General features: G+C 35.0%; 1 protein-coding gene across 3 annotated transcripts in view; it reads left to right on the top strand.

The window, feature by feature from the left end:
• The window catches only part of ADK (adenosine kinase), a 511,842-nt gene extending 494,621 nt beyond the window's left edge, over positions 1 to 17,221 (top strand). For 2 of the 3 annotated variants that reach the window (XM_059899208.1, XM_059899209.1), the window contains exon 11: positions 16,403 to 17,219. In XM_059899208.1, coding sequence (XP_059755191.1) covers positions 16,403 to 16,527 — 125 coding nt within the window. In that variant the 3' untranslated portion in view covers positions 16,528 to 17,219. Of the gene's footprint in view, positions 1 to 16,402 lie in introns of all 3 variants that reach the window. The other variant, XM_059899210.1, reaches the window with a different exon arrangement.
• The last annotated feature ends 1,513 nt before the right edge of the window (positions 17,222 to 18,734 follow it).

Here is an 18,734-nt window from a genome sequence, read left to right as displayed (position 1 = left end):
TGGTTCTCAAACTTGAGCATGCATCAGAATCACCTGGAGGACTTGTTAAAAGATAAATTGCTAGGTCCTGTCCTCAGAGTTTCTGATTCGATAGGTCTAGGGTGGGGCTTAGGTCACACTAAAGCTGCTGGTGCAGGGACCACACTTCGAGAAACGCTCCTAGAATATTCCAGTAGACTCCTACGAGATCTCTCTGCCACCAGTCTCTTTCCTAGTAAATTCATGCTCCACACTTCTGCCAGGATTATTTTTAAAGTATTTATGTGGCTTTCTCTCCTAAAACTATAAAATCCTCAAGGATTAACACTATGTTTTATCCATCTTTGAATCCTTTGGTGTCTAGCACAGTACCTAGTGATGGTAGACATTCAATAAATGTTGGTTGATTGAATAAATCAAAATACTTTTGATAGCGTTCTAGGTTTTTACTTTATTTTCATTTGCTTCTTACACAAGTTTGCATATGTATACAAGTGTCAGAGTGGTAGTGGCATAAGTCTAGTAAATTGAGGATTCAGATTAGTCAACATTTTAATTTATATCTTATTCTGTCTCTTAAAGTAAGCACAGGTAATAATAATAAAACTACAGCCTTTAAAAAAAAGTACAGCCTTTAAGTTTACTGTCTCATGTGCCGTGTGGCAGCATATATCTGGTAACCATTGGTTTAGAAGGTACAGCAGGCCAGTCTAAGAGAGCCCATAAAATCATCACTAAAGTGTAGATATCTAAGAAAGATGGAGAATGAACAAAGAACTGAAAAATCAAATTGATCCAGAAATGACAGCAAATTTTTTACAGGGAAAAGGACAGGGAGAATATAGAATTCAGCACTCTTAGTTGCTGTAAAATATTATATCAGGTTTGCTTTAATTACATGATAATGCCTCTGAGAACAAAGGTAATTACATGATAACTTATGTTACTACTCCCACATTATCTCTTAATAACTATGTAATTAACTTGTCACTACTGTACAGTGTGTAGTTCGATATTACTCTTGTATAAAGAACATTGATAAATTAAATGAATAAGTTGGGGTGGGGTGAGGGATGGAGACAGTAGGGGAAAGCATAGTATTATAGCAATCTGGAATGCAAATGGTTCATTAGATCATCGACCCAGTCCTCAAGGCTCTGAACCAAAGCCGTGGAGATTACCAAAAGTGTCTGAAGTGAATCATGTAGCTTTCTGAAGACAGCAAACGTAAAATATAGTAGGTTCACCAAGCAATGAAATAGATAAGTGAGTATGGGATATAAGGCATATACTTTTATGTTTTGAGCGGTTTTTATTTTTAAGTATTAGGAATTTTTTTTAACACAAATATAGATCAATGGAACAGGATAGAAAGCCCGGAGATAAACCCATACACGTATGGTCACCTTATTTTTGATAAAGGAGGCAAGAATATACAATGGAGAAAAGAAAGCCTCTTCAATAAGTGGTGCTGGGAAAACTGGACAGCTACAGGTAAAAGAATGAAATTAGAACACTCCCTAACACCATACACAAAAATAAACTCAAAATGGATTAAAGACCTAAATGTAAGGCCAGACACTATAAAATTCTTAGAGGAAAACATAGGCAGAACACTCTATGACATAAATCACAGCCAGATCCTTTTTGACCCACCTCCTAGAGAAATGGAAATAAAAGCAAAAATAAACAAATGGGACCTAATGAAACTTAAAAGCTTTTGCACAGCAAAGGAAACCATAAACAAGACGAAAAGACAGCCCTCAGAATGGGAGAAAATATTTGCTAATGAAGCAGCTGACAAAGGATTAATCTCCAAAATATACAAGCAGCTCATGCAGCTCAACATCAAAAAACAAACAACCCAATCCAAAAATGTGCAGAAGACCTAAATAGACATTTCTCCAAAGAAGATATACAGGTTGCCAACAAACACATGAAAGGATGCTCAACATCACTAATCATTAGAGAAATGCAAATCAAAACTATAATGAGATACCATCTCACACCAGTCAGAATGGCCATCATCAAAAAATCTACAAAAAACAAATGCTGGAGAGGGTGTGGAGAAAAGGGAACCCTCTTGCACTGTTGGTGGGAATGTAAATTGATACAGCCACTATGGAGAACAGTATGGATGTTCCTTAAAAAACTAAAAATAGAATTACCATACGACCCAGCAGTCCCACTACTGGGCATATACCCTGAGAAAACCATAATTCAAAAAGAGTCATGTACCACAATGTTCATTGCAGCTCTATTTACAATAGCCAGCACATGGAAGCAACCTAAGTGTCCATCGACAGATGAATGGATAAAGAAGATGTGGCACATATATACAAGGGAATATTACTCAGCCATAAAAGAAATGAAATTGAGTTACTTGTAATGAGGTGGCTGGACCTAGAGTCTGTCATACAGAGTAAAGTAAGTCAGAAAGAGAAAAACAAATACCATATGCTAACACATATATATGGAATCTAAAAAAAAAAAAAAATGGTTATGATGAACCTAGGGGCAGGACAGGAATAAAGACGCAGACGTAGAGAATGGACTTTAGGACACAGGAAAGGGGAAGGGTAAGCTGGGACGAAGTGAGAGAGTACCATTGATATATATACACTACCAAATGTAAAACAGATAGCTAGTGGGAAGCAGCTGCATCCCACAGGGAGATCAGTTCGGTGCTTTGTGACCACCTAGAGGGGTGGGTTAGGGAGAGTGGGAGGGAGATGCAAGAGGGAGGAGATATGGGGATATATGTATATGTACAGCTGATTCACTTTATAAAGCAGAAACTAACACACCATTGTAAAGCAATTATACTCCAATAAAGATGTTTTAAAAAATTTTTTTAATTAAAAAAATTTTTTACAGAATTTTTTTTTTAATGGAAAAAACATTCTTTCACCCATATCGTTTAAGCAGCATCTTGAGTTCGTATGTGTGGCCTATAGGGTGAGTATATGCAGCTCCAGGAACTCTTCATTCATTGCTGATAGGAATGCAAAGTGGTACAGCCACTTTGGAAGACAGTTTAGCAGTTTCTTACAAAACACAGTCTTATCAAAAAAAACCAAAAAACAAAAACAAAAAAACACAGTCTTTTATGATCCAGCAATCATGCTCCTTGGTTGCCCAAATGAGTTGAAAACTTATGTCCACATAAAAACCTGCACACAAATGTTTATAGCACTCTTTTCTTAATTGACAAAACTTAGAAGCAGCCAGGATATCCTTCAATAGGTAACTGGATAAACAAACTGTGGTAATATCCATACAATATTATTTACCAACGAGCTATCAAGCCATGAAAAGACACAAAGGAAACTCAAATACAGCATGCTAAATGAAAGAATCCAATTTGAAAGGGCTACAAATTGTACAAATCCAACTATATGACATTCTGAAAAGGCAAAACTATGAAGACAGTAAAAATATCAGTGATTGTCAAGGGCTGAGGGGGGAGTGAGAGGGATGAATAGGTAGAGTACAGGAGTTTTTTGAGCAGTAAAGCTATTCTGTGTGGTATTGTAATGGTGCATAACAAATCATTATACAGTTTCAAATCAAATAGAATGAACGACACCGAGTGAACCCTAGCATAAACCATGGACTTTTGTGAATCATTATTGGCTCATTAATTGTAGCAAGGTACCACACTAATGCAAGATGTTGATGATAGGGGAAACTGAGGGATGGGAAGATGAGAGGGAATACAGGAACCCTGTACTTTCTGTTCAATTTTTCTGTAAACCTAAAACTTCTCTGAAAAATAGTCTATTACTTTAAAAAACAAAAAAGGCCAAAATGGAAAAACCTTTCTTCCACCCACCTCATTTTACCAATATCTTCAGTTTGTGTGTGTGCCTTATGTTTCCCAACTTCATCAGTTACAGTGTTCTGAGATGCTAAGGCCAGTGTCCTATGGCCAGTGACCTCACCATTTTTACCAAAAGCTTGTTTTATTGATATCACATAATGACCACGCTATCCAAGTACAGTGATCCTTTCTGCTTAATTCTGTGAGGAATTCTCCCAGAATCTCTGCTAGGGAAACATTGGTCCTTGAATTTCCATTTCAAAAGATGCAGACTGATTTATTTGGCATATGCCTTCTAAAGATGAAGACTTCATGTGGGGAAGAAAGATTGTGCTAAGGTTCCCTCAAAAACTCTCTAAGATGCCTCCTCTAACACTGCCTGTGTTTCCCTAAGCCTAAGGGTACAGAAAGTAGTGAAGATCTTTAGTTTTGAGGAATCCTTCTAAGAGTGACCAATTTCATTGTACTTAACACTGATGCTTATACTGATTTACTTTGCAGAAAGCTCTGTTCCCAAGTGGCTACAATTATTAATAAACTCTAAAAGCATGAATGGAAAACCGTCAGAATAAAATATCACTTAGCTGAAATTCTTGAATGTGTTGTTCTTAACCATTTATCTGAATAGCTAAATGTTCCCATGTTATTCTTTAAAATAATGTTTGTTGGCTTTTTTTCTGATTATAAAAGTAATATTGCTTATTATAGAATATTTAGGAAATAAAAGTAAACAGAAAATAAAAATCGTCTCTGAAATCTGGAAATGATAATAATTTTTCAGACACATAAGAATTTTGCTTTTTTACTGTTTTGAATAAACATGTTTCTAAAATGCATTGCAAAGATTTGACCAAAGAGCAAAAATGGAAGAAAACACATGTAAGAATTTAATAAAGTCAGGATGAGTACAGGAGTACTCTGTACTATCTTCGCAACTCTTTTTTAAATCTAAAATTATTTCAAAATAAAATGTTTAAAAATCATAGGAACAGGGCGGATTGCTTAAGATATGGTAGTGGAACAAAAATACAACTCTTTGGGAAAAACGAAGGTTGATCACTCCCAATTATCATACTCAATATCTCGATGGAGTAAAAAAGTTAAATGAGCGTTAAGTGAACTAAGAGAAAATATAAGGTAATATTTCTTTGACCTCATGGTATGGAAGACCTTTCTCAGCCTAAATTCAGTGGAAAAATTATTAAAGAAAAGATAAATATATTGATGTAACAATAGAAATAAAAGGCAAATGACAAAATAACGGGAAGTATTCACAACATATGTAGTAGACAAACTGGGAGAATATCTCTTACAAATCAGTAAAAGAAGAGAAATACCCCAATAGGAAAATAGGTAAAAGCTGTCATCAGACAGTTCATAAAAAGAAGAAATACAAATGGTCAGTAGGCATACAAACAAAAAAAGTTTTCAACCTCCCTAATAAACAAATAACTGTAAGTTAAAACAAGATTCTGCCTTTCACTTTTCAGATTATCAAACAATTTTTTTATAGCAAGACTGCTATTGAGTATATACATTAATAAGATAATTTTGAAAAGGAGTTTGGCAATGTGGATATAAAGCCTTAAAATTAATTACCCTTAAAGAAATTTATCCTAAGGAAATTAAAATTTTTAAATGTGCACAATGATAAATGTTATTAAAATGTTATAAAGATATTCACTACAGTGTTAATTATGGTAGAAAACAAAATTGGAAAAAAATTAAATATCCAAAAATGGGATTAAGTAAATTATGCTACATCCACATTTAAAATGCATGGTCTCTAAGAATATTTAAAGGTATGGGAAAATGTTTCTAATCTACTTTTTATTGCAGAAATAACACCTATAAGCAGTAGAAAATACAACAGCACAAAAAGGAGATACATATATATATATATCATAGAAGTAGTGTATTTATATATAATGAAAAGTAAACATTGCTCCTACCCCAGTCCACTAATTCCCCTCCATGAGGTAGCTTTGGTTGCTAGTTTCTGTTGAATCCACCCAGAAATATCCTGTGCTTGTGCAACTTTGTATATGAATACATATCCCAGTTTTCATCGAATGAAAGTATACTGGGCTTACTGTTCAATCCCTTGATTTTTCATTTACTCGTATCTTGGAGGTTGTTTCTTAGCAGCACATGAAGATCTAACTCATTCTAGTTGACTGCTTTCTATTATTCCATTGCCTGGATTTAACTAGTCCCCTCTTCAAATTGTTGGATTTTTTTTAGACATAAGCCATGTAACCATATTTGATGATAATCAGAAAAGCTAACTCATCCTTTTTACTGTGAATGTTGAATGAATAGTAATGGAGTCTACTGGGTTTTTAGTTCCAGCCACCATGAAAACTATTAGTGGAGGAACTATATGGAAAAGAAAAAATTGATCTGTAGACTTTGTTCATTTCCTTTTAAAATATCCCTAGCTCTTAAGTGTCTTCATTAAGGCTTTCATACCTACTGACGATATTTCTCAGTTCTCTGTAAATGACACTAAGAAAATTCTAAATGTTATATCTCTTCTACAGTAACTACATGGAAGTTAGGAAATCACATTGCCTTTTGCCCACACCAGCCATCCCACCTCTATGTGCTTTGAGGAAAAAACTAGCTTAGCACCTCTGCACAGTTTAAATTATGTCTCAGGCCTCGTCTCCGACACTGGATTCAGTTATGCTAAAATTGATCACTCTATTTATTTTTTTAACATCTTTATTGGAGTATAATTGCTTTACAATGTTTTGTTAGTTTCTGCTGTATAACAAAGTGAATCAGCTGTATGTATACATGTATCGCCATATCCCCTCCCTTTTGCGTCTCCCTCCCCCCCATCCCTATCCCACCCCTCTAGGTAGTCACAAAGCACCAAGCTGATCTCCCTGTAGGATGCAGCTGCTTCCCACTGGCTGTCTATTTTACATTTGGTAGTGTATATATGTCAGTGCTACTCTCTCATTTCGTCCCAGCTTATCCTTCCCCCTCCCCATGTCCTCAAGTCCATTCTCTGTGTCGGCGTCTTTATTCCTGTCCTGCCCTTAGGTTCTTCAGAACCAATTTTTTTTTGTAGATTCCATATATATGTGTTAGCATACAGTATTTGTTTTTCTCTTTCTGACTTACTTCACTCTGTATGACAGACTCTAGGTCCATCCACCTCATTACAAATAACTCAATTTCATTTCTTTTTATGGCTGAGTAATATTCCCTTGTATATATGTGCCACATCTTCTTTATCCATTCATCTGTCAATGGACACTTAGGTTGCTTCCATGTGCTGGCTATTGTAAATAGAGCTGCAATGAACATTGTGGTACATGACTTTTTGAATTTTGGTTTTCTCAGGGTATATGCCCAGTAGTGGGACTGCTGGGTCGTATGGTAGTTCTATTTTTAGTTTTTTAAGGAACCGCCATACTGTTCTCCATAGTGGCTGTATCAATTTACATTCCCACCAACAGTGCAAGAGGGTTCCCTTTTCTCCACACCCTCTCCAGCATTTGTTGCTTGTAGATTTTTTGATGATGGCCATTCTGACTGGTGTGAGATGATATCTCATTATAGTTTTGATTTGCATTTCTCTAATGATTAGTGATGTTGAGCATCCTTTCATGTGTTTGTTGGCAACCTGTATATCTTCTTTGGAGAAATGTCTATTTAGGTCTTCTGCACATTTTTGGATTGGGTTGTTTGTTTTTTGATGTTGAGCTGCATGAGCTGCTTGTATATTTTGGAGATTAATCCTTTGTCAGTTGCTTCGTTAGCAAATATTTTCTCCCATTCTGAGGGTTGTCTTTTCGTCTTGTTTATGGTTTCCTTTGCTGTGCAAAAGCTTTTAAGTTTCATTAGGTCCCATTTGTTTATTTTTGCTTTTATTTCCATTTCTCTAGGAGGTGGGTCAAAAAGGATCTTGCTGTGATTTATGTCATAGAGTGTTCTGCCTATGTTTTCCTCTAAGAGTTTTATAGTGTCTGACCTTACATTTAGGTCTTTAATCCATTTTGAGTTTATTTTTGTGTATGGTGTTAGGGAGTGTTCTAATTTCATTCTTTTACCTGTAGCTGTCCAGTTTTCCCAGCACCACTTATTGAAGAGGCTTTCTTTTCTCCATTGTATATCCTTGCCTCCTTTATCAAAGATAAGGTGACCATATGTGCAGATCACTCTCTTTAACATCAGTAAAAGAAAATTCCAAATGAAATTTACCAGAAGATGACAAGCTGTACCAGTTGTTAATGGACAGAGGTTTATTCTGAGAGCTCTGGGTCTGTGATTGTTCCAGGATTCAGAGCCAGCTGATACTAGCCCTAGGAACCAAATTTAGTGTCATTGAGAAGCCTTCACCTACCTTGTGCCTCAACAGCTGGAGACCCAAGGTCCATGACTTGGTCTAAAGTTGGGGAAAGTCTGAGAGGCCCTGGGATAAGCCTATCTGTAAAAGAATCAGAGGGGAGTTAGAGGTCACAGAGAGAATGAACCAAAGTAAAAAGGTAACAACAATCGCCTCAGCATATGAGTTCTTGATTTGGAAACCTGTATTGATGTTTCTTGTTCTCCAGTGTTATGCCTCCTGTTCCTCTTCTCATGGCTGTGCTGAAAGGCATATATGCAGAGCCTTACCCTTCATTTTCAACATGATGTACTGACAAGGACCGTAAGCTAATGGCTCCCAAAAAAGAGCTTCTAAGGTACTTTTTCGTATTGAGTACACAAGCCAAGTCAGTTATTTAACATTTTACTTCTTGACTTCTTGTTAGGCCCAAAATCTTTAGTAAAAGAGTGCAAAATTCTTTTTTAAATTTATCTGCAAGCCATATTTATCTGCTATAGTGTCTGCCAACCACACTTTTTATAATTCACCACAGTCAGTGAATGAAATATGAGTAAGCACTTTGTTTACTTACTGGCACAGAATTTGTATATATTAATAGCATATTGTCATTATTTGTATTTTTCCTACCTAAAAAATACTTTATTGGAATAATATCCTAAAAATGCAGAGAACTTTTAAAAATTGGGGGTGGGGGGGGCAGAGGAGACCAAAAATTCTATAGAAAAATAAGCAAAATATCAGAATAAACAACTCACAGAAAGAGATTTGTCCTTTACACATATAAAAAGATGTTCAACCTCACCCATAGTAAGAAAAATGCAAATTAAAGTTACATTGAGATATTGTTTCTAACCCATCAGATTGGCAAAAATTCAGAAGCTTGGCAGTATACTCTCTTGTTGAGGCTGTGGGGAAGCAGACACCCTCAAACATGACTAGTGGAAATGCAAAACAGTTCAACCCCAAAGAGGGGGAATTTGGCAATATCTAACAAAACTGCTTATGTATTTACCCTTCAACCCAGAAAATTCTACTTGTAGAAATTTATCCCAAAGATAACACACACACACCCAACAACACAAAAATATGTATGCAAAATGTTATTCATTACAGAATTATTTGTAATTTCAAAGCATTAGAAACTATGTGAACATTCACACATAGGAGATGGAGTGAATAAACTATGGTATATCCATACAATATGGTGCTATGCAGCTGTAAAAATGAATGAGGAGAATCTCTATGTATTAATATGCAGTGATTTCCAGTTGGTGTTTTAAGTGAAAAAAGCAAAGTGCAAAAGGGCATGTATTCTATGCTACCTCCTTTTGCGTAAGAAAGAAGAGGAAATAAGAAAATGCACATATATCTGCTTACCTTTACAAAAATAAACAACAGGAAGACAAACCAGAAAACAGTGAAATTGGGTACATACATTGGGGACAGGCACAGAGGGGCACAGGGTAAAAGGAAATGACACTTCTCTGAGTATACCTTTTTTAGAGTTTTTACTTGGAAACATGTTAATATTCTACATATTTTTAAAGACATTAAATTAACAAGGATGAAAGTGGGGAACGAAAACTGAAAGCAAACTGAAACGCATGACCCCAACATTTTTTTCAGTCTTAAGTAAAGTGAACCATTCTAAAGTGGAGTAAAAAAGAGAACCAATCTAAAGAGCAAACTGAACACAGTATTTGAGTACATTGGAGAACAGCAAACCAATTCCAAACTCTTTTTAGTAGATTTGGGTTTTCGTAGAATAAGTGGTGAAGCAATTTTGAAGCTGTTTTAGAGACATTTCAAAACTGAGCCAATTGTAGATCAACTTTTACTCCAATTAAAAAAAAAACTGAGCCAATAAATAAATGTGTTGATATTGTTGGGAACTAGGGTTTTCACTATAGAAGAAAGTACAAAATCATTTTAATGGAAGGGGGGAAGGTAAGAAAGAACTCTGTGGGGATGGATTGGAATTGGAAATATTGGTGTCAACTCAATTTCTAAAATAGGTCTGTGTGTATATGTATACATATGTACACATTTATGTCTGTAAGTATGTATATCTGTGCATGTGTGTACATGCATACTTCCTAGCTCAATTCGCTGACAGAGTTCAAAAGCAAAGAATGCACTTACCACCCACACTTTGGTCTCTAATACCATTCCACCCTAATAGGAAATAGGTATCCTTGGAAAAATGGCTGATTCCAGGGCTGGGATAGGGTGGGTTTAAGAGCCCAGAACATAATGCCAGAAAGTAAGGAAGTGCTCAAAAATAGTGTGAGGGCACGTCCAAGGACACCTGAGCCAGCTTGAAGGTGCTCCTACTGGCAAAAAGTGGGACATTTTGATCACCAAATTAAGGGCTATAATGAATTATAAACCATTGATTAAAAAACAAAAGTCTGTGCTCCTTATTGATAAATAAATAGATTAAAAATAATAAATGGGAGAAAAGGTAAGATCTTGCATATAGTAAAATGCCAGAAGCTGACTGGTAAATGTGAAAGGAGTGCTGGAGTTAGAAATTCATCACAGTTTAAGTTGCTTCAGTTAAGAATCATGAGTGAATACTAAATCTGGGAGAAGAGATTGGGATTCTTGATGGGGAGTAGCATATTTGCATGGTATTAAACTGTCTACCAACAGACTCCCTGTTAGATGCAAGGGAAAATATAACTATACAATGGAGAAATAGGACAACACCTTGATCAGGTGATCAAAATTGTCACCAGTGAACAGCAGCCAGACATAATATGCTCCTAAATCTGTGATACCCTGAGAAGAATAACATAATTTTTCTAGTATGCTGGCCAGGAACGCATAGTCTGAATTAATCATGAGGAAATACCAAACAAACCAAAATGAGAATCACTCTATTAAATACAGAGTAGGGGAAGACTGTATTCTTTGAAAATGTCCTTCTCACAAAAGTCAAAGAAAGACTGAGGAAATGTTCAAGATAAAGGAGACTAAAAATATGACAAATCCTAAACTAAATTCTATCCTAGAAGGAAGAAAAATGCTATAAAGGACATTATTGGGTCATTGACAAAACTGGAATATGGACAGTCGATTAGATAACAGTATTCTAACAGTGTTACTGAAGTTGATGACTATGGTTATGTAAGAGAATAGCCTTATTCTCAGGGAAGACACATAGATATATTTAAAGGTAAAGGGAGATGACAGATGCAACTTCCTCTCAAATAGTTTGGGGGAAGATTGTATAAAAAGAGAGCATGTGCATAGAAGGAACAAAATGTTGACAATAAGTGCATCCGGGTAAAGGATATGTGGGTACTATTTGCGTTGTTTTTATTCCTGCAGGTTTTCTCTGAATTTGAAATTATTTCTAAATACAGTTTTTTAAAAATACATTTTAGGCCAGCTAATAATTAAAATCTAAGCTTAAAAAATTATATTGCAAAACATTATGCTAAGTGAAATAAGCCAGACACAAAAGGCCAAATATTGCATGATCCTACTCATGGGAAGTACCCAGAGTAGGCAAATTCATAGAGACAGAAAGAATAGCATTTACCAGAGGCCACGAGTAGGGGGAATGGAGAGTTTAATGAGTATAGTTTCTGTTGGAGTGATGAAAAAGTTCTGGAAATCGATAGAGGTGATGGTTACACAGCATTGCAAAATGTACTTAATGCCATGAATTGTACACTTAAAAATGGTCAAAATGGTAATTTTTAGGTTATGTATATTTTACACAATAAAAAATGTATCTTGGGGATGTTTAATTCCTATTATAAAAGGATTCCCTATGATTCTTTAATATAATATAATATAAGGGAGCTTTAATATATTAAATATATTAATATATTATAATATAATATAAGCTCCCTTTATTTAAACTATTTTATACAACTTTTGAAGATTCACACCAGCTACTTTATGAAGGTTCCACTTATAATTGATTGTATAACATCTGTAGTTCATCTCAGTTCGTTTTTTAAAATAGATTATTAAAGAACTGATATTCACCTGGGGCAAAGGTCTTAGCTTTTTTCTGCATCCAGGTTTTCCACTTGTCAAAGAAAATGTCTCTTCAGGGGACTTCAGTCATCAGCTTGCTCTTCTCTTAGAAAGAGGATGCTGGTATTTAGGCTTCACAAAAATATTTCATAAACATAAGCTTTCTCTTCTCTCAAAGAACATACCAGGAGGAATGAGGAAAACAGATGTTCCTTATAATTCTTCTGATAGACGTGTTTCCATTGTAAGCTGATCTGACTAAATTTGGCATCTGCTCCATTCACTGTGTGGGCTGAGCAGTTTAGTCTCACAGTTTGGCTGAAAGTTAATATCGACCTTTGACTGTTACCTGAAAACCCATTGATAAAATACTCTTACTAAATCTCTTGAGAGAGTGATTTCACATTCTAAGCAAACGTCTTCAAAATACATCACTCCATTAACCAAATTAATTATTCTTAGGTTGGGCGTACTTATTTATTTTATTGAATACAGAGCATTCCCCAAATCTGACAGGGAGAAGCCTGTGTGGTCAGAATGGTAGAAGAGAAAGAACATAAATCTCTTATAATGCTCTGTACAGGTCACTACACCACAGCTTTTAAATTAACCTTCACCCCCCAGCTGCCCAGGGGCTATGGGAGGGCCTAAAAGTCTGGCTACAGAACAGTTTCTCATTATCATCTGTTCTTCTGAGTATTTGAGTACTGCTACAGCAGCTTGGGTTTTCCTAAGAGGGAAGTAGCCCCAGATTCTTCTGTTCTTGACTATCTTATTTATAACTATAACAATTTTTTATATAGTTTTATTGCAGTGTAATTGACATACAGTAAACTGCACATGTTTAAAGTGTACAGTTTTACAAATGTTGAATTATGTATACACCTATGAAACCATCACTGTGGACATATCTACTGCTTCCATGCTATTTGGATTGTTTCCAGTTTTGGGCTGTTCCAAATAAAGCTGCTCTGAACATTCATTTACAAATCATGGTATGGAAAAATGCTTTCCTTTACCTTGGGTTAAATACCTAGAAATAGAAAGACTGAGTCATATAGTAGGTGTATGTTTAACTTTTTAAGATGCAGATAAATGGTTTTCAAAAGGGGGCTTATCATTTTATAGTCTCACAATCAGTATATGAGAGTTTCAGTTGATCTGAACCCTTGCCAACACTTGGTTTTTCAGTCTTTTTAATTTTAGCCATTCTGGTGGGTGGGCAGTGGTATCTAATGGTGGCTTTAATTTGCATTTCTCTAATGAATAATGATATTGAACATCTTTTCATGTGCTTGTTTGACATCTGTTTATCTTCTTTGCTAAAGTGTTCAACACTGTTGCCCATTTTTTATTGGGTTGTTTCTTGTTATTGAGGTATAAAAGTGTTTAATTTGGCAAAGTCAAATTATTTTTTCTCTCATAAAAGTTTACATTTTTTATGTCTTAAGAGATCTTTGGCAAGTTCAAAATCACTAAGATTTCCTCCTAAGTTTTCTTCTCAGAGTTTTATGGTTTTAACTCTTATATTTAGACCTATGTTCCATTTCAAGTTAATTTTTGTGGTTGATGTGAGGAAGAGTAGAAGTGGGGGCTTTTGTTTTTGGTTTTTTTCACATATGGCCATCCAGCTCTTCTAAGAACATTTGTTTAAAAGATCATCCTTTCTTCACTGAATTACTTAATACCTTTGTAAAAATCAATTGACCATATAGAAGTAGGTTTATTCCTGGACTGTCTATTCAGTTGCATTGATTTGTCTATCTTTATGCCAATACCATAATGTCTCAATTATTTTAGTTCTGTAATAAGTTTTTTAATCAAGTAGTCTTCTTTTCAAAGTTGTGTTTTGATTAGTCTAAATTCTTTGCATTTCCACATAAATTGTAGAATCAGCTTGTCAGTTTCTGTTAGAAAAGTCTGCTGAAATTTTGGTTGATATTACGTTGAATCAGTAGAGCTGATAACAATATTGAATCTTCTGATCTCTGCACACTTTATATCTCTTCATTTACTTAGCTTTTTAAAATTTCTCTCAGCATTGTTGTTTTGTTTTCTCAACACTGTTTTGTCATTTTCAGTGTAAATAAATGTCTTACACACCTTTTGTCATATTTAGCCCTAGGTATTTCACATATTTGATGGTATGGTGAATAGTATTTTTAATATCAATTTTGCTGGCATATACAATTGCTATATACACGTTACTAGTACAGAAATCCAATTGATTTTTGCATAGTGATTTTGTATCCTGCAGTTATACTAAACTCACTTAGTAGTTCTAGTAACTTTTCTCTAGATTCCATAGGATTTTCTACATAGACCAGGATTTCTCAGTCTCGGCATTATTGACATCATAGGATATTTAGCAGCATCCCTGGGCCCTACCCACTAGTTGCCAGTAGCACCCTCTGCTGCAGGTTTGACAACCAAGAACGTCTCCAGACATTGGCAATTTTGCCCCCCAGAGAACATTTGGAATTGTTGAGAATCGTAGCCATAGACAGTCATGCCATCTGCAAATGAAGACAATTTTACTTCATTTTCAGTCTTGGTGCTTTTTCTTTCTTTTGTTTGCCATATTGCACTGGCTAGGGTCTCCAGTACAATGTTTAAGAACGAACATTCTTTCCTTGTTCTCAATTCTAAGGGAAAAACATTCCATCATCCACCATTAAGAATGATATTAAATGCAAGTTTTTCACAAGTGCCCTTTATGAGGTTGAGGAAGTTCCCTTCTATTCCTAGTTTGCTGAAAGTTTTTTTTAGAAACTGATCTTGGATTTTGTCAGATGCTTTTTCGGCATCTGTGAAGATGATCTTATGGTTTTCTTAGTTAATGTGGTAGATTACAGTGATTGGTTTTTGAATGTTAAATCAACCTTGTATTTCTGGGATAAATGCTACCTGATTATGATTTACTATCTTTTTTAAAATATACTACTGGATTAGATTTGCTAAAATATTTGCATCTTTTCTGATTTTGGTATCAGAGTAATGCTGGCCTCAAATAATGAGTTGGGATGTATTCTCTCCGTTTCAGTTTTCTGAATAGTTTGTATAGCATTGACATTATTTTTCTTCCTTAAATATTTGGTAGAACTCACCAGTGACGCCATCTGAACCTGGAATTATTTATGTGCTTTTAATGTACTTTTTAATTATAAAATCAAATATTTAATAGATAGAAGGCTCTTCAGGTTATCTGTTTCTTCCTGAGTGAGCTGTGATAGTTTGTGTCTCTCCAGAAGTTTGTCCAATTTAACTTGTCAGATCTATTGGCATAAAGTTGTTAATGTTCCTTATTATCCTTTTAGCATGTGTAGATGCTATAGTGATGTCATATCTCTTATTACCAATATTGGCAATTTATATCTCCCCTCTTTTTTTTCCTGATCAGTCTGTGTAGATGTTTAATTTTATCCTATTTTGACTCCCAGTTCCATCTTCTCAAGTCAGTGAAACTGTCAGCCTCTGCCTAGGCAGAGTGTTGTGGCCATGTATTGTGGCCTGGTAACTTTTACAGTTTACCTCATTTGTTTCCCTTCTTTCATGGATCTTTTGTGGCTGAAGTACAATATTTGAAAAACTTTGTTGCATATACTTTGTTTTTATTTTAAAGTTGTTTCTGGAGAAAGGGTAAATCTGGTTCCTTTTATTTCATGTTGGTCAGAAGCAGAAGGCCTCAACACTGTTTCCTACCTTACCATATTTATTTTAATGTCAAGTAGGTCCATGGTGCTTGACTATAGAAATTATTTCACTGTTACTTCTGGGAGTGAAAGAGATATAAGGTCATTCATAACTTTTCAACTCTCAAATTTGTTCTTGGAGAGATATCCAGGTATTTTTTCCAAATAGCAATTTTTTAGGAATAACAGCAATACAGAAGGAAGCCAGAGAGATAGGCAGAGGCATAACTAATAATTTCTCAGCTGTAAAGACCCAATATAATATTATTTGGCCAGTATTTCTTACTTATAACCTTTTAATCTCAGAGTTAAAGTCTCCTTATCAAGGAAAGCATGATAGTTTAGGCTTAGAAAGACTAGGTTGACTTGGTGGTGAGCTGTCACGTCCCGACTTGAGCTCTTTAAAAGAAATATTAGGAAAGAACTCTCTAACCCTAGAGGTTTGACACTTCACTCTCAAGACTGAAGAAAGGCATAGGTATGTAGACCATTTTTCGTTCTGACCCATATGACATTTCTGATGCTGTTACACAATACTCATGTTTTTCCCTTTTGTCTGTGTTCCAGGTTTTCTGTCTCAGCTGGTCTCTGACAAGCCCCTGACTGAATGCATCCGTGCTGGCCACTATGCAGCAAGTGTCATAATTAGGAGGACTGGCTGCACCTTTCCTGAGAAGCCAGACTTCCACTGATGAAAAAGCAGGAAACCGCAGCCCAGGAGTACAGACACTGCCCTGATGGCTTCCTGAGAATTCCCATATTAATAAAGAAGAAAATTAAATGCTACCTTTCCTACTATAATAATGTTCATCTTAATTTAGAGGGTACAGTAGTACGCACTAGAATCTTTATTCTCTCAACAACCTAAAATCGGAGGTTTATTTCCATAGTTTGATAGTGCCACTTAAATGTCAATTAAACAGGAATATAACATTTCAATAGAAATTTTGTTTCATTTTTATTACTTTGTAAATTCATGTGTACTTAGTAAAGTGATCATTTTTTTACATTTCTGCTTTGAATGCAGACGCAATTTAATATGATAGATTTTTTTAAGGAATTAAAGATAATATCAGTATATAAATCTTTAGCTTTTATACAAGTATATTTAATTCAGAAGTGTGTGTACACATATATACACACATATGTTCATATACGTACCACGTATATACATGATAAATGGTTAAATAAGGTACAGAAATATTTGTCTTGCCAAGTTATGCCAAGTAATTTCTTCAGTGTGTACTCAAACATGTAATAAACTTTGGATAATTAAATAATTTGCCAAATTATAAGCTATATTAAATATTCAAGTCATAATCTTATATTTACTTATGGTACTCTGTAATTTGATACAAATAAAAACTTGTCATATGGGACTTTTTTTCTGTCTTTGCCCTGTGCTCTGCAAACTAAGGAAGAAAGATAATTGTTTAATCCTGGGTCCTGAAATAATATCTGTTATGTTGATGGAGACAGAAAGAACAACATAACACATTGAGAAATAACTTAGTATTAGAGACCAGTAAGCCACTGTTTTAAGGAACACAAAATGGTATAATAGAACCTCCAGGAAATTCCCTGGCAGTCCAGTGGTTAGGACTCTGTGCTTCCACTGCAGGGGGCATGGGTTCAATCCCTGGTCGGGGAACTAAGATCCCACGTGCTGTGCAATGCAACCAAAAAAAAAAAATCTCTGAAAAAAAAAGAACCTCTGGAGTCAGACTTAATTACCTTGATATGACCTTGGGCAAATTACTCAGCCTCTTTGAACTTCAACTTCCTTTCTGTAAAATGGGATCATAACCCCTATGTACAAGGTCATTGAGATAATTTGAGAGAGAATACTAAGTATAAAATGCTTGTTACCTAAAGTCTAATAAGTACCTACTATTGTTATCATTATGATTATTGTTGTTGAAGAAAAAAAAGATCATAGTTATAAAACTGAATTCAAACCATAGAAAAGCATTCAGGTTTTTGTTTTGTTTGTGTTTAAGTCAACTTTTAGGTCTCCTATGCTTGTTTATCTTTTTTATCATTATTGAGATATAATTCATATACCATAAAATTTTTCATTTTAAAGTATACAATTCAGTGGGCTTTAGTATATTCACAAAGCTGTGCAGCTGTCACCAATATCTAAATCAAGACCACTTGCATCACCCCAAAAGGAAACCCAATTCACTCCCCATTTTCTGGTAACCACTAATCTATTTTCTGACTCTATAGATTTGCCTATTCTTGATATTCATAAAAATGTGTTCTTTTGTGTCTTGCTTCTTTCACTTAGCATGTTTACAAAGTTTGCCCACCTTAGGACATTTTCAGTACTTCTTTTTATTGTCAAATAATATTTCTTTGTATGGATATACCATATTTTGTTTATCCATTCATGATGGACATTTCAGTTGTTAACACTTTTGGGCTATTATGAGTCATGCTGCTATTAACAATCACATACAGGTTTTTTATGTGGATGTATGTTTTCAGTTCTTTTAGGTATATACATAGGAGTAGAATTGCTGGATCACATGGTAACCCTATGCTTAACTTTTTGAGAAACTGCCACACTTTTTTCCAAAGGGACTGCATCATCTTGCATTCTCACTAACATGGTTTGAGGGTTTCAGTTTTTTCACACCCTTGCCAACATTTGCTACTCTCTGTTTGATTATAGCCATCTTGGAGGGTATGAAGTGCTATCTCATTGTGGTTTTAATTTGCATTTTCCTCTTACTAATGATATTATGTTTATTGACCATTTGTATTTTTTTCTTTGGAGAAATGTCTATTCAGATTGCTTGCCCATTTTTTAATTGAGTGATTTGTCCTTTTGTTGTTGAGTTGTAAGCGTTCTTTATATATTCCGGGTATAAGTCTTAGACATATGATTTAC

The sequence above is a fragment of the Balaenoptera ricei genome, chromosome 16 (genome assembly GCF_028023285.1).
Source record: "Balaenoptera ricei isolate mBalRic1 chromosome 16, mBalRic1.hap2, whole genome shotgun sequence".
Lineage (NCBI taxonomy): Eukaryota > Metazoa > Chordata > Mammalia > Artiodactyla > Balaenopteridae > Balaenoptera > Balaenoptera ricei.
This window is presented reverse-complemented; position numbering and strand designations above follow the sequence as displayed.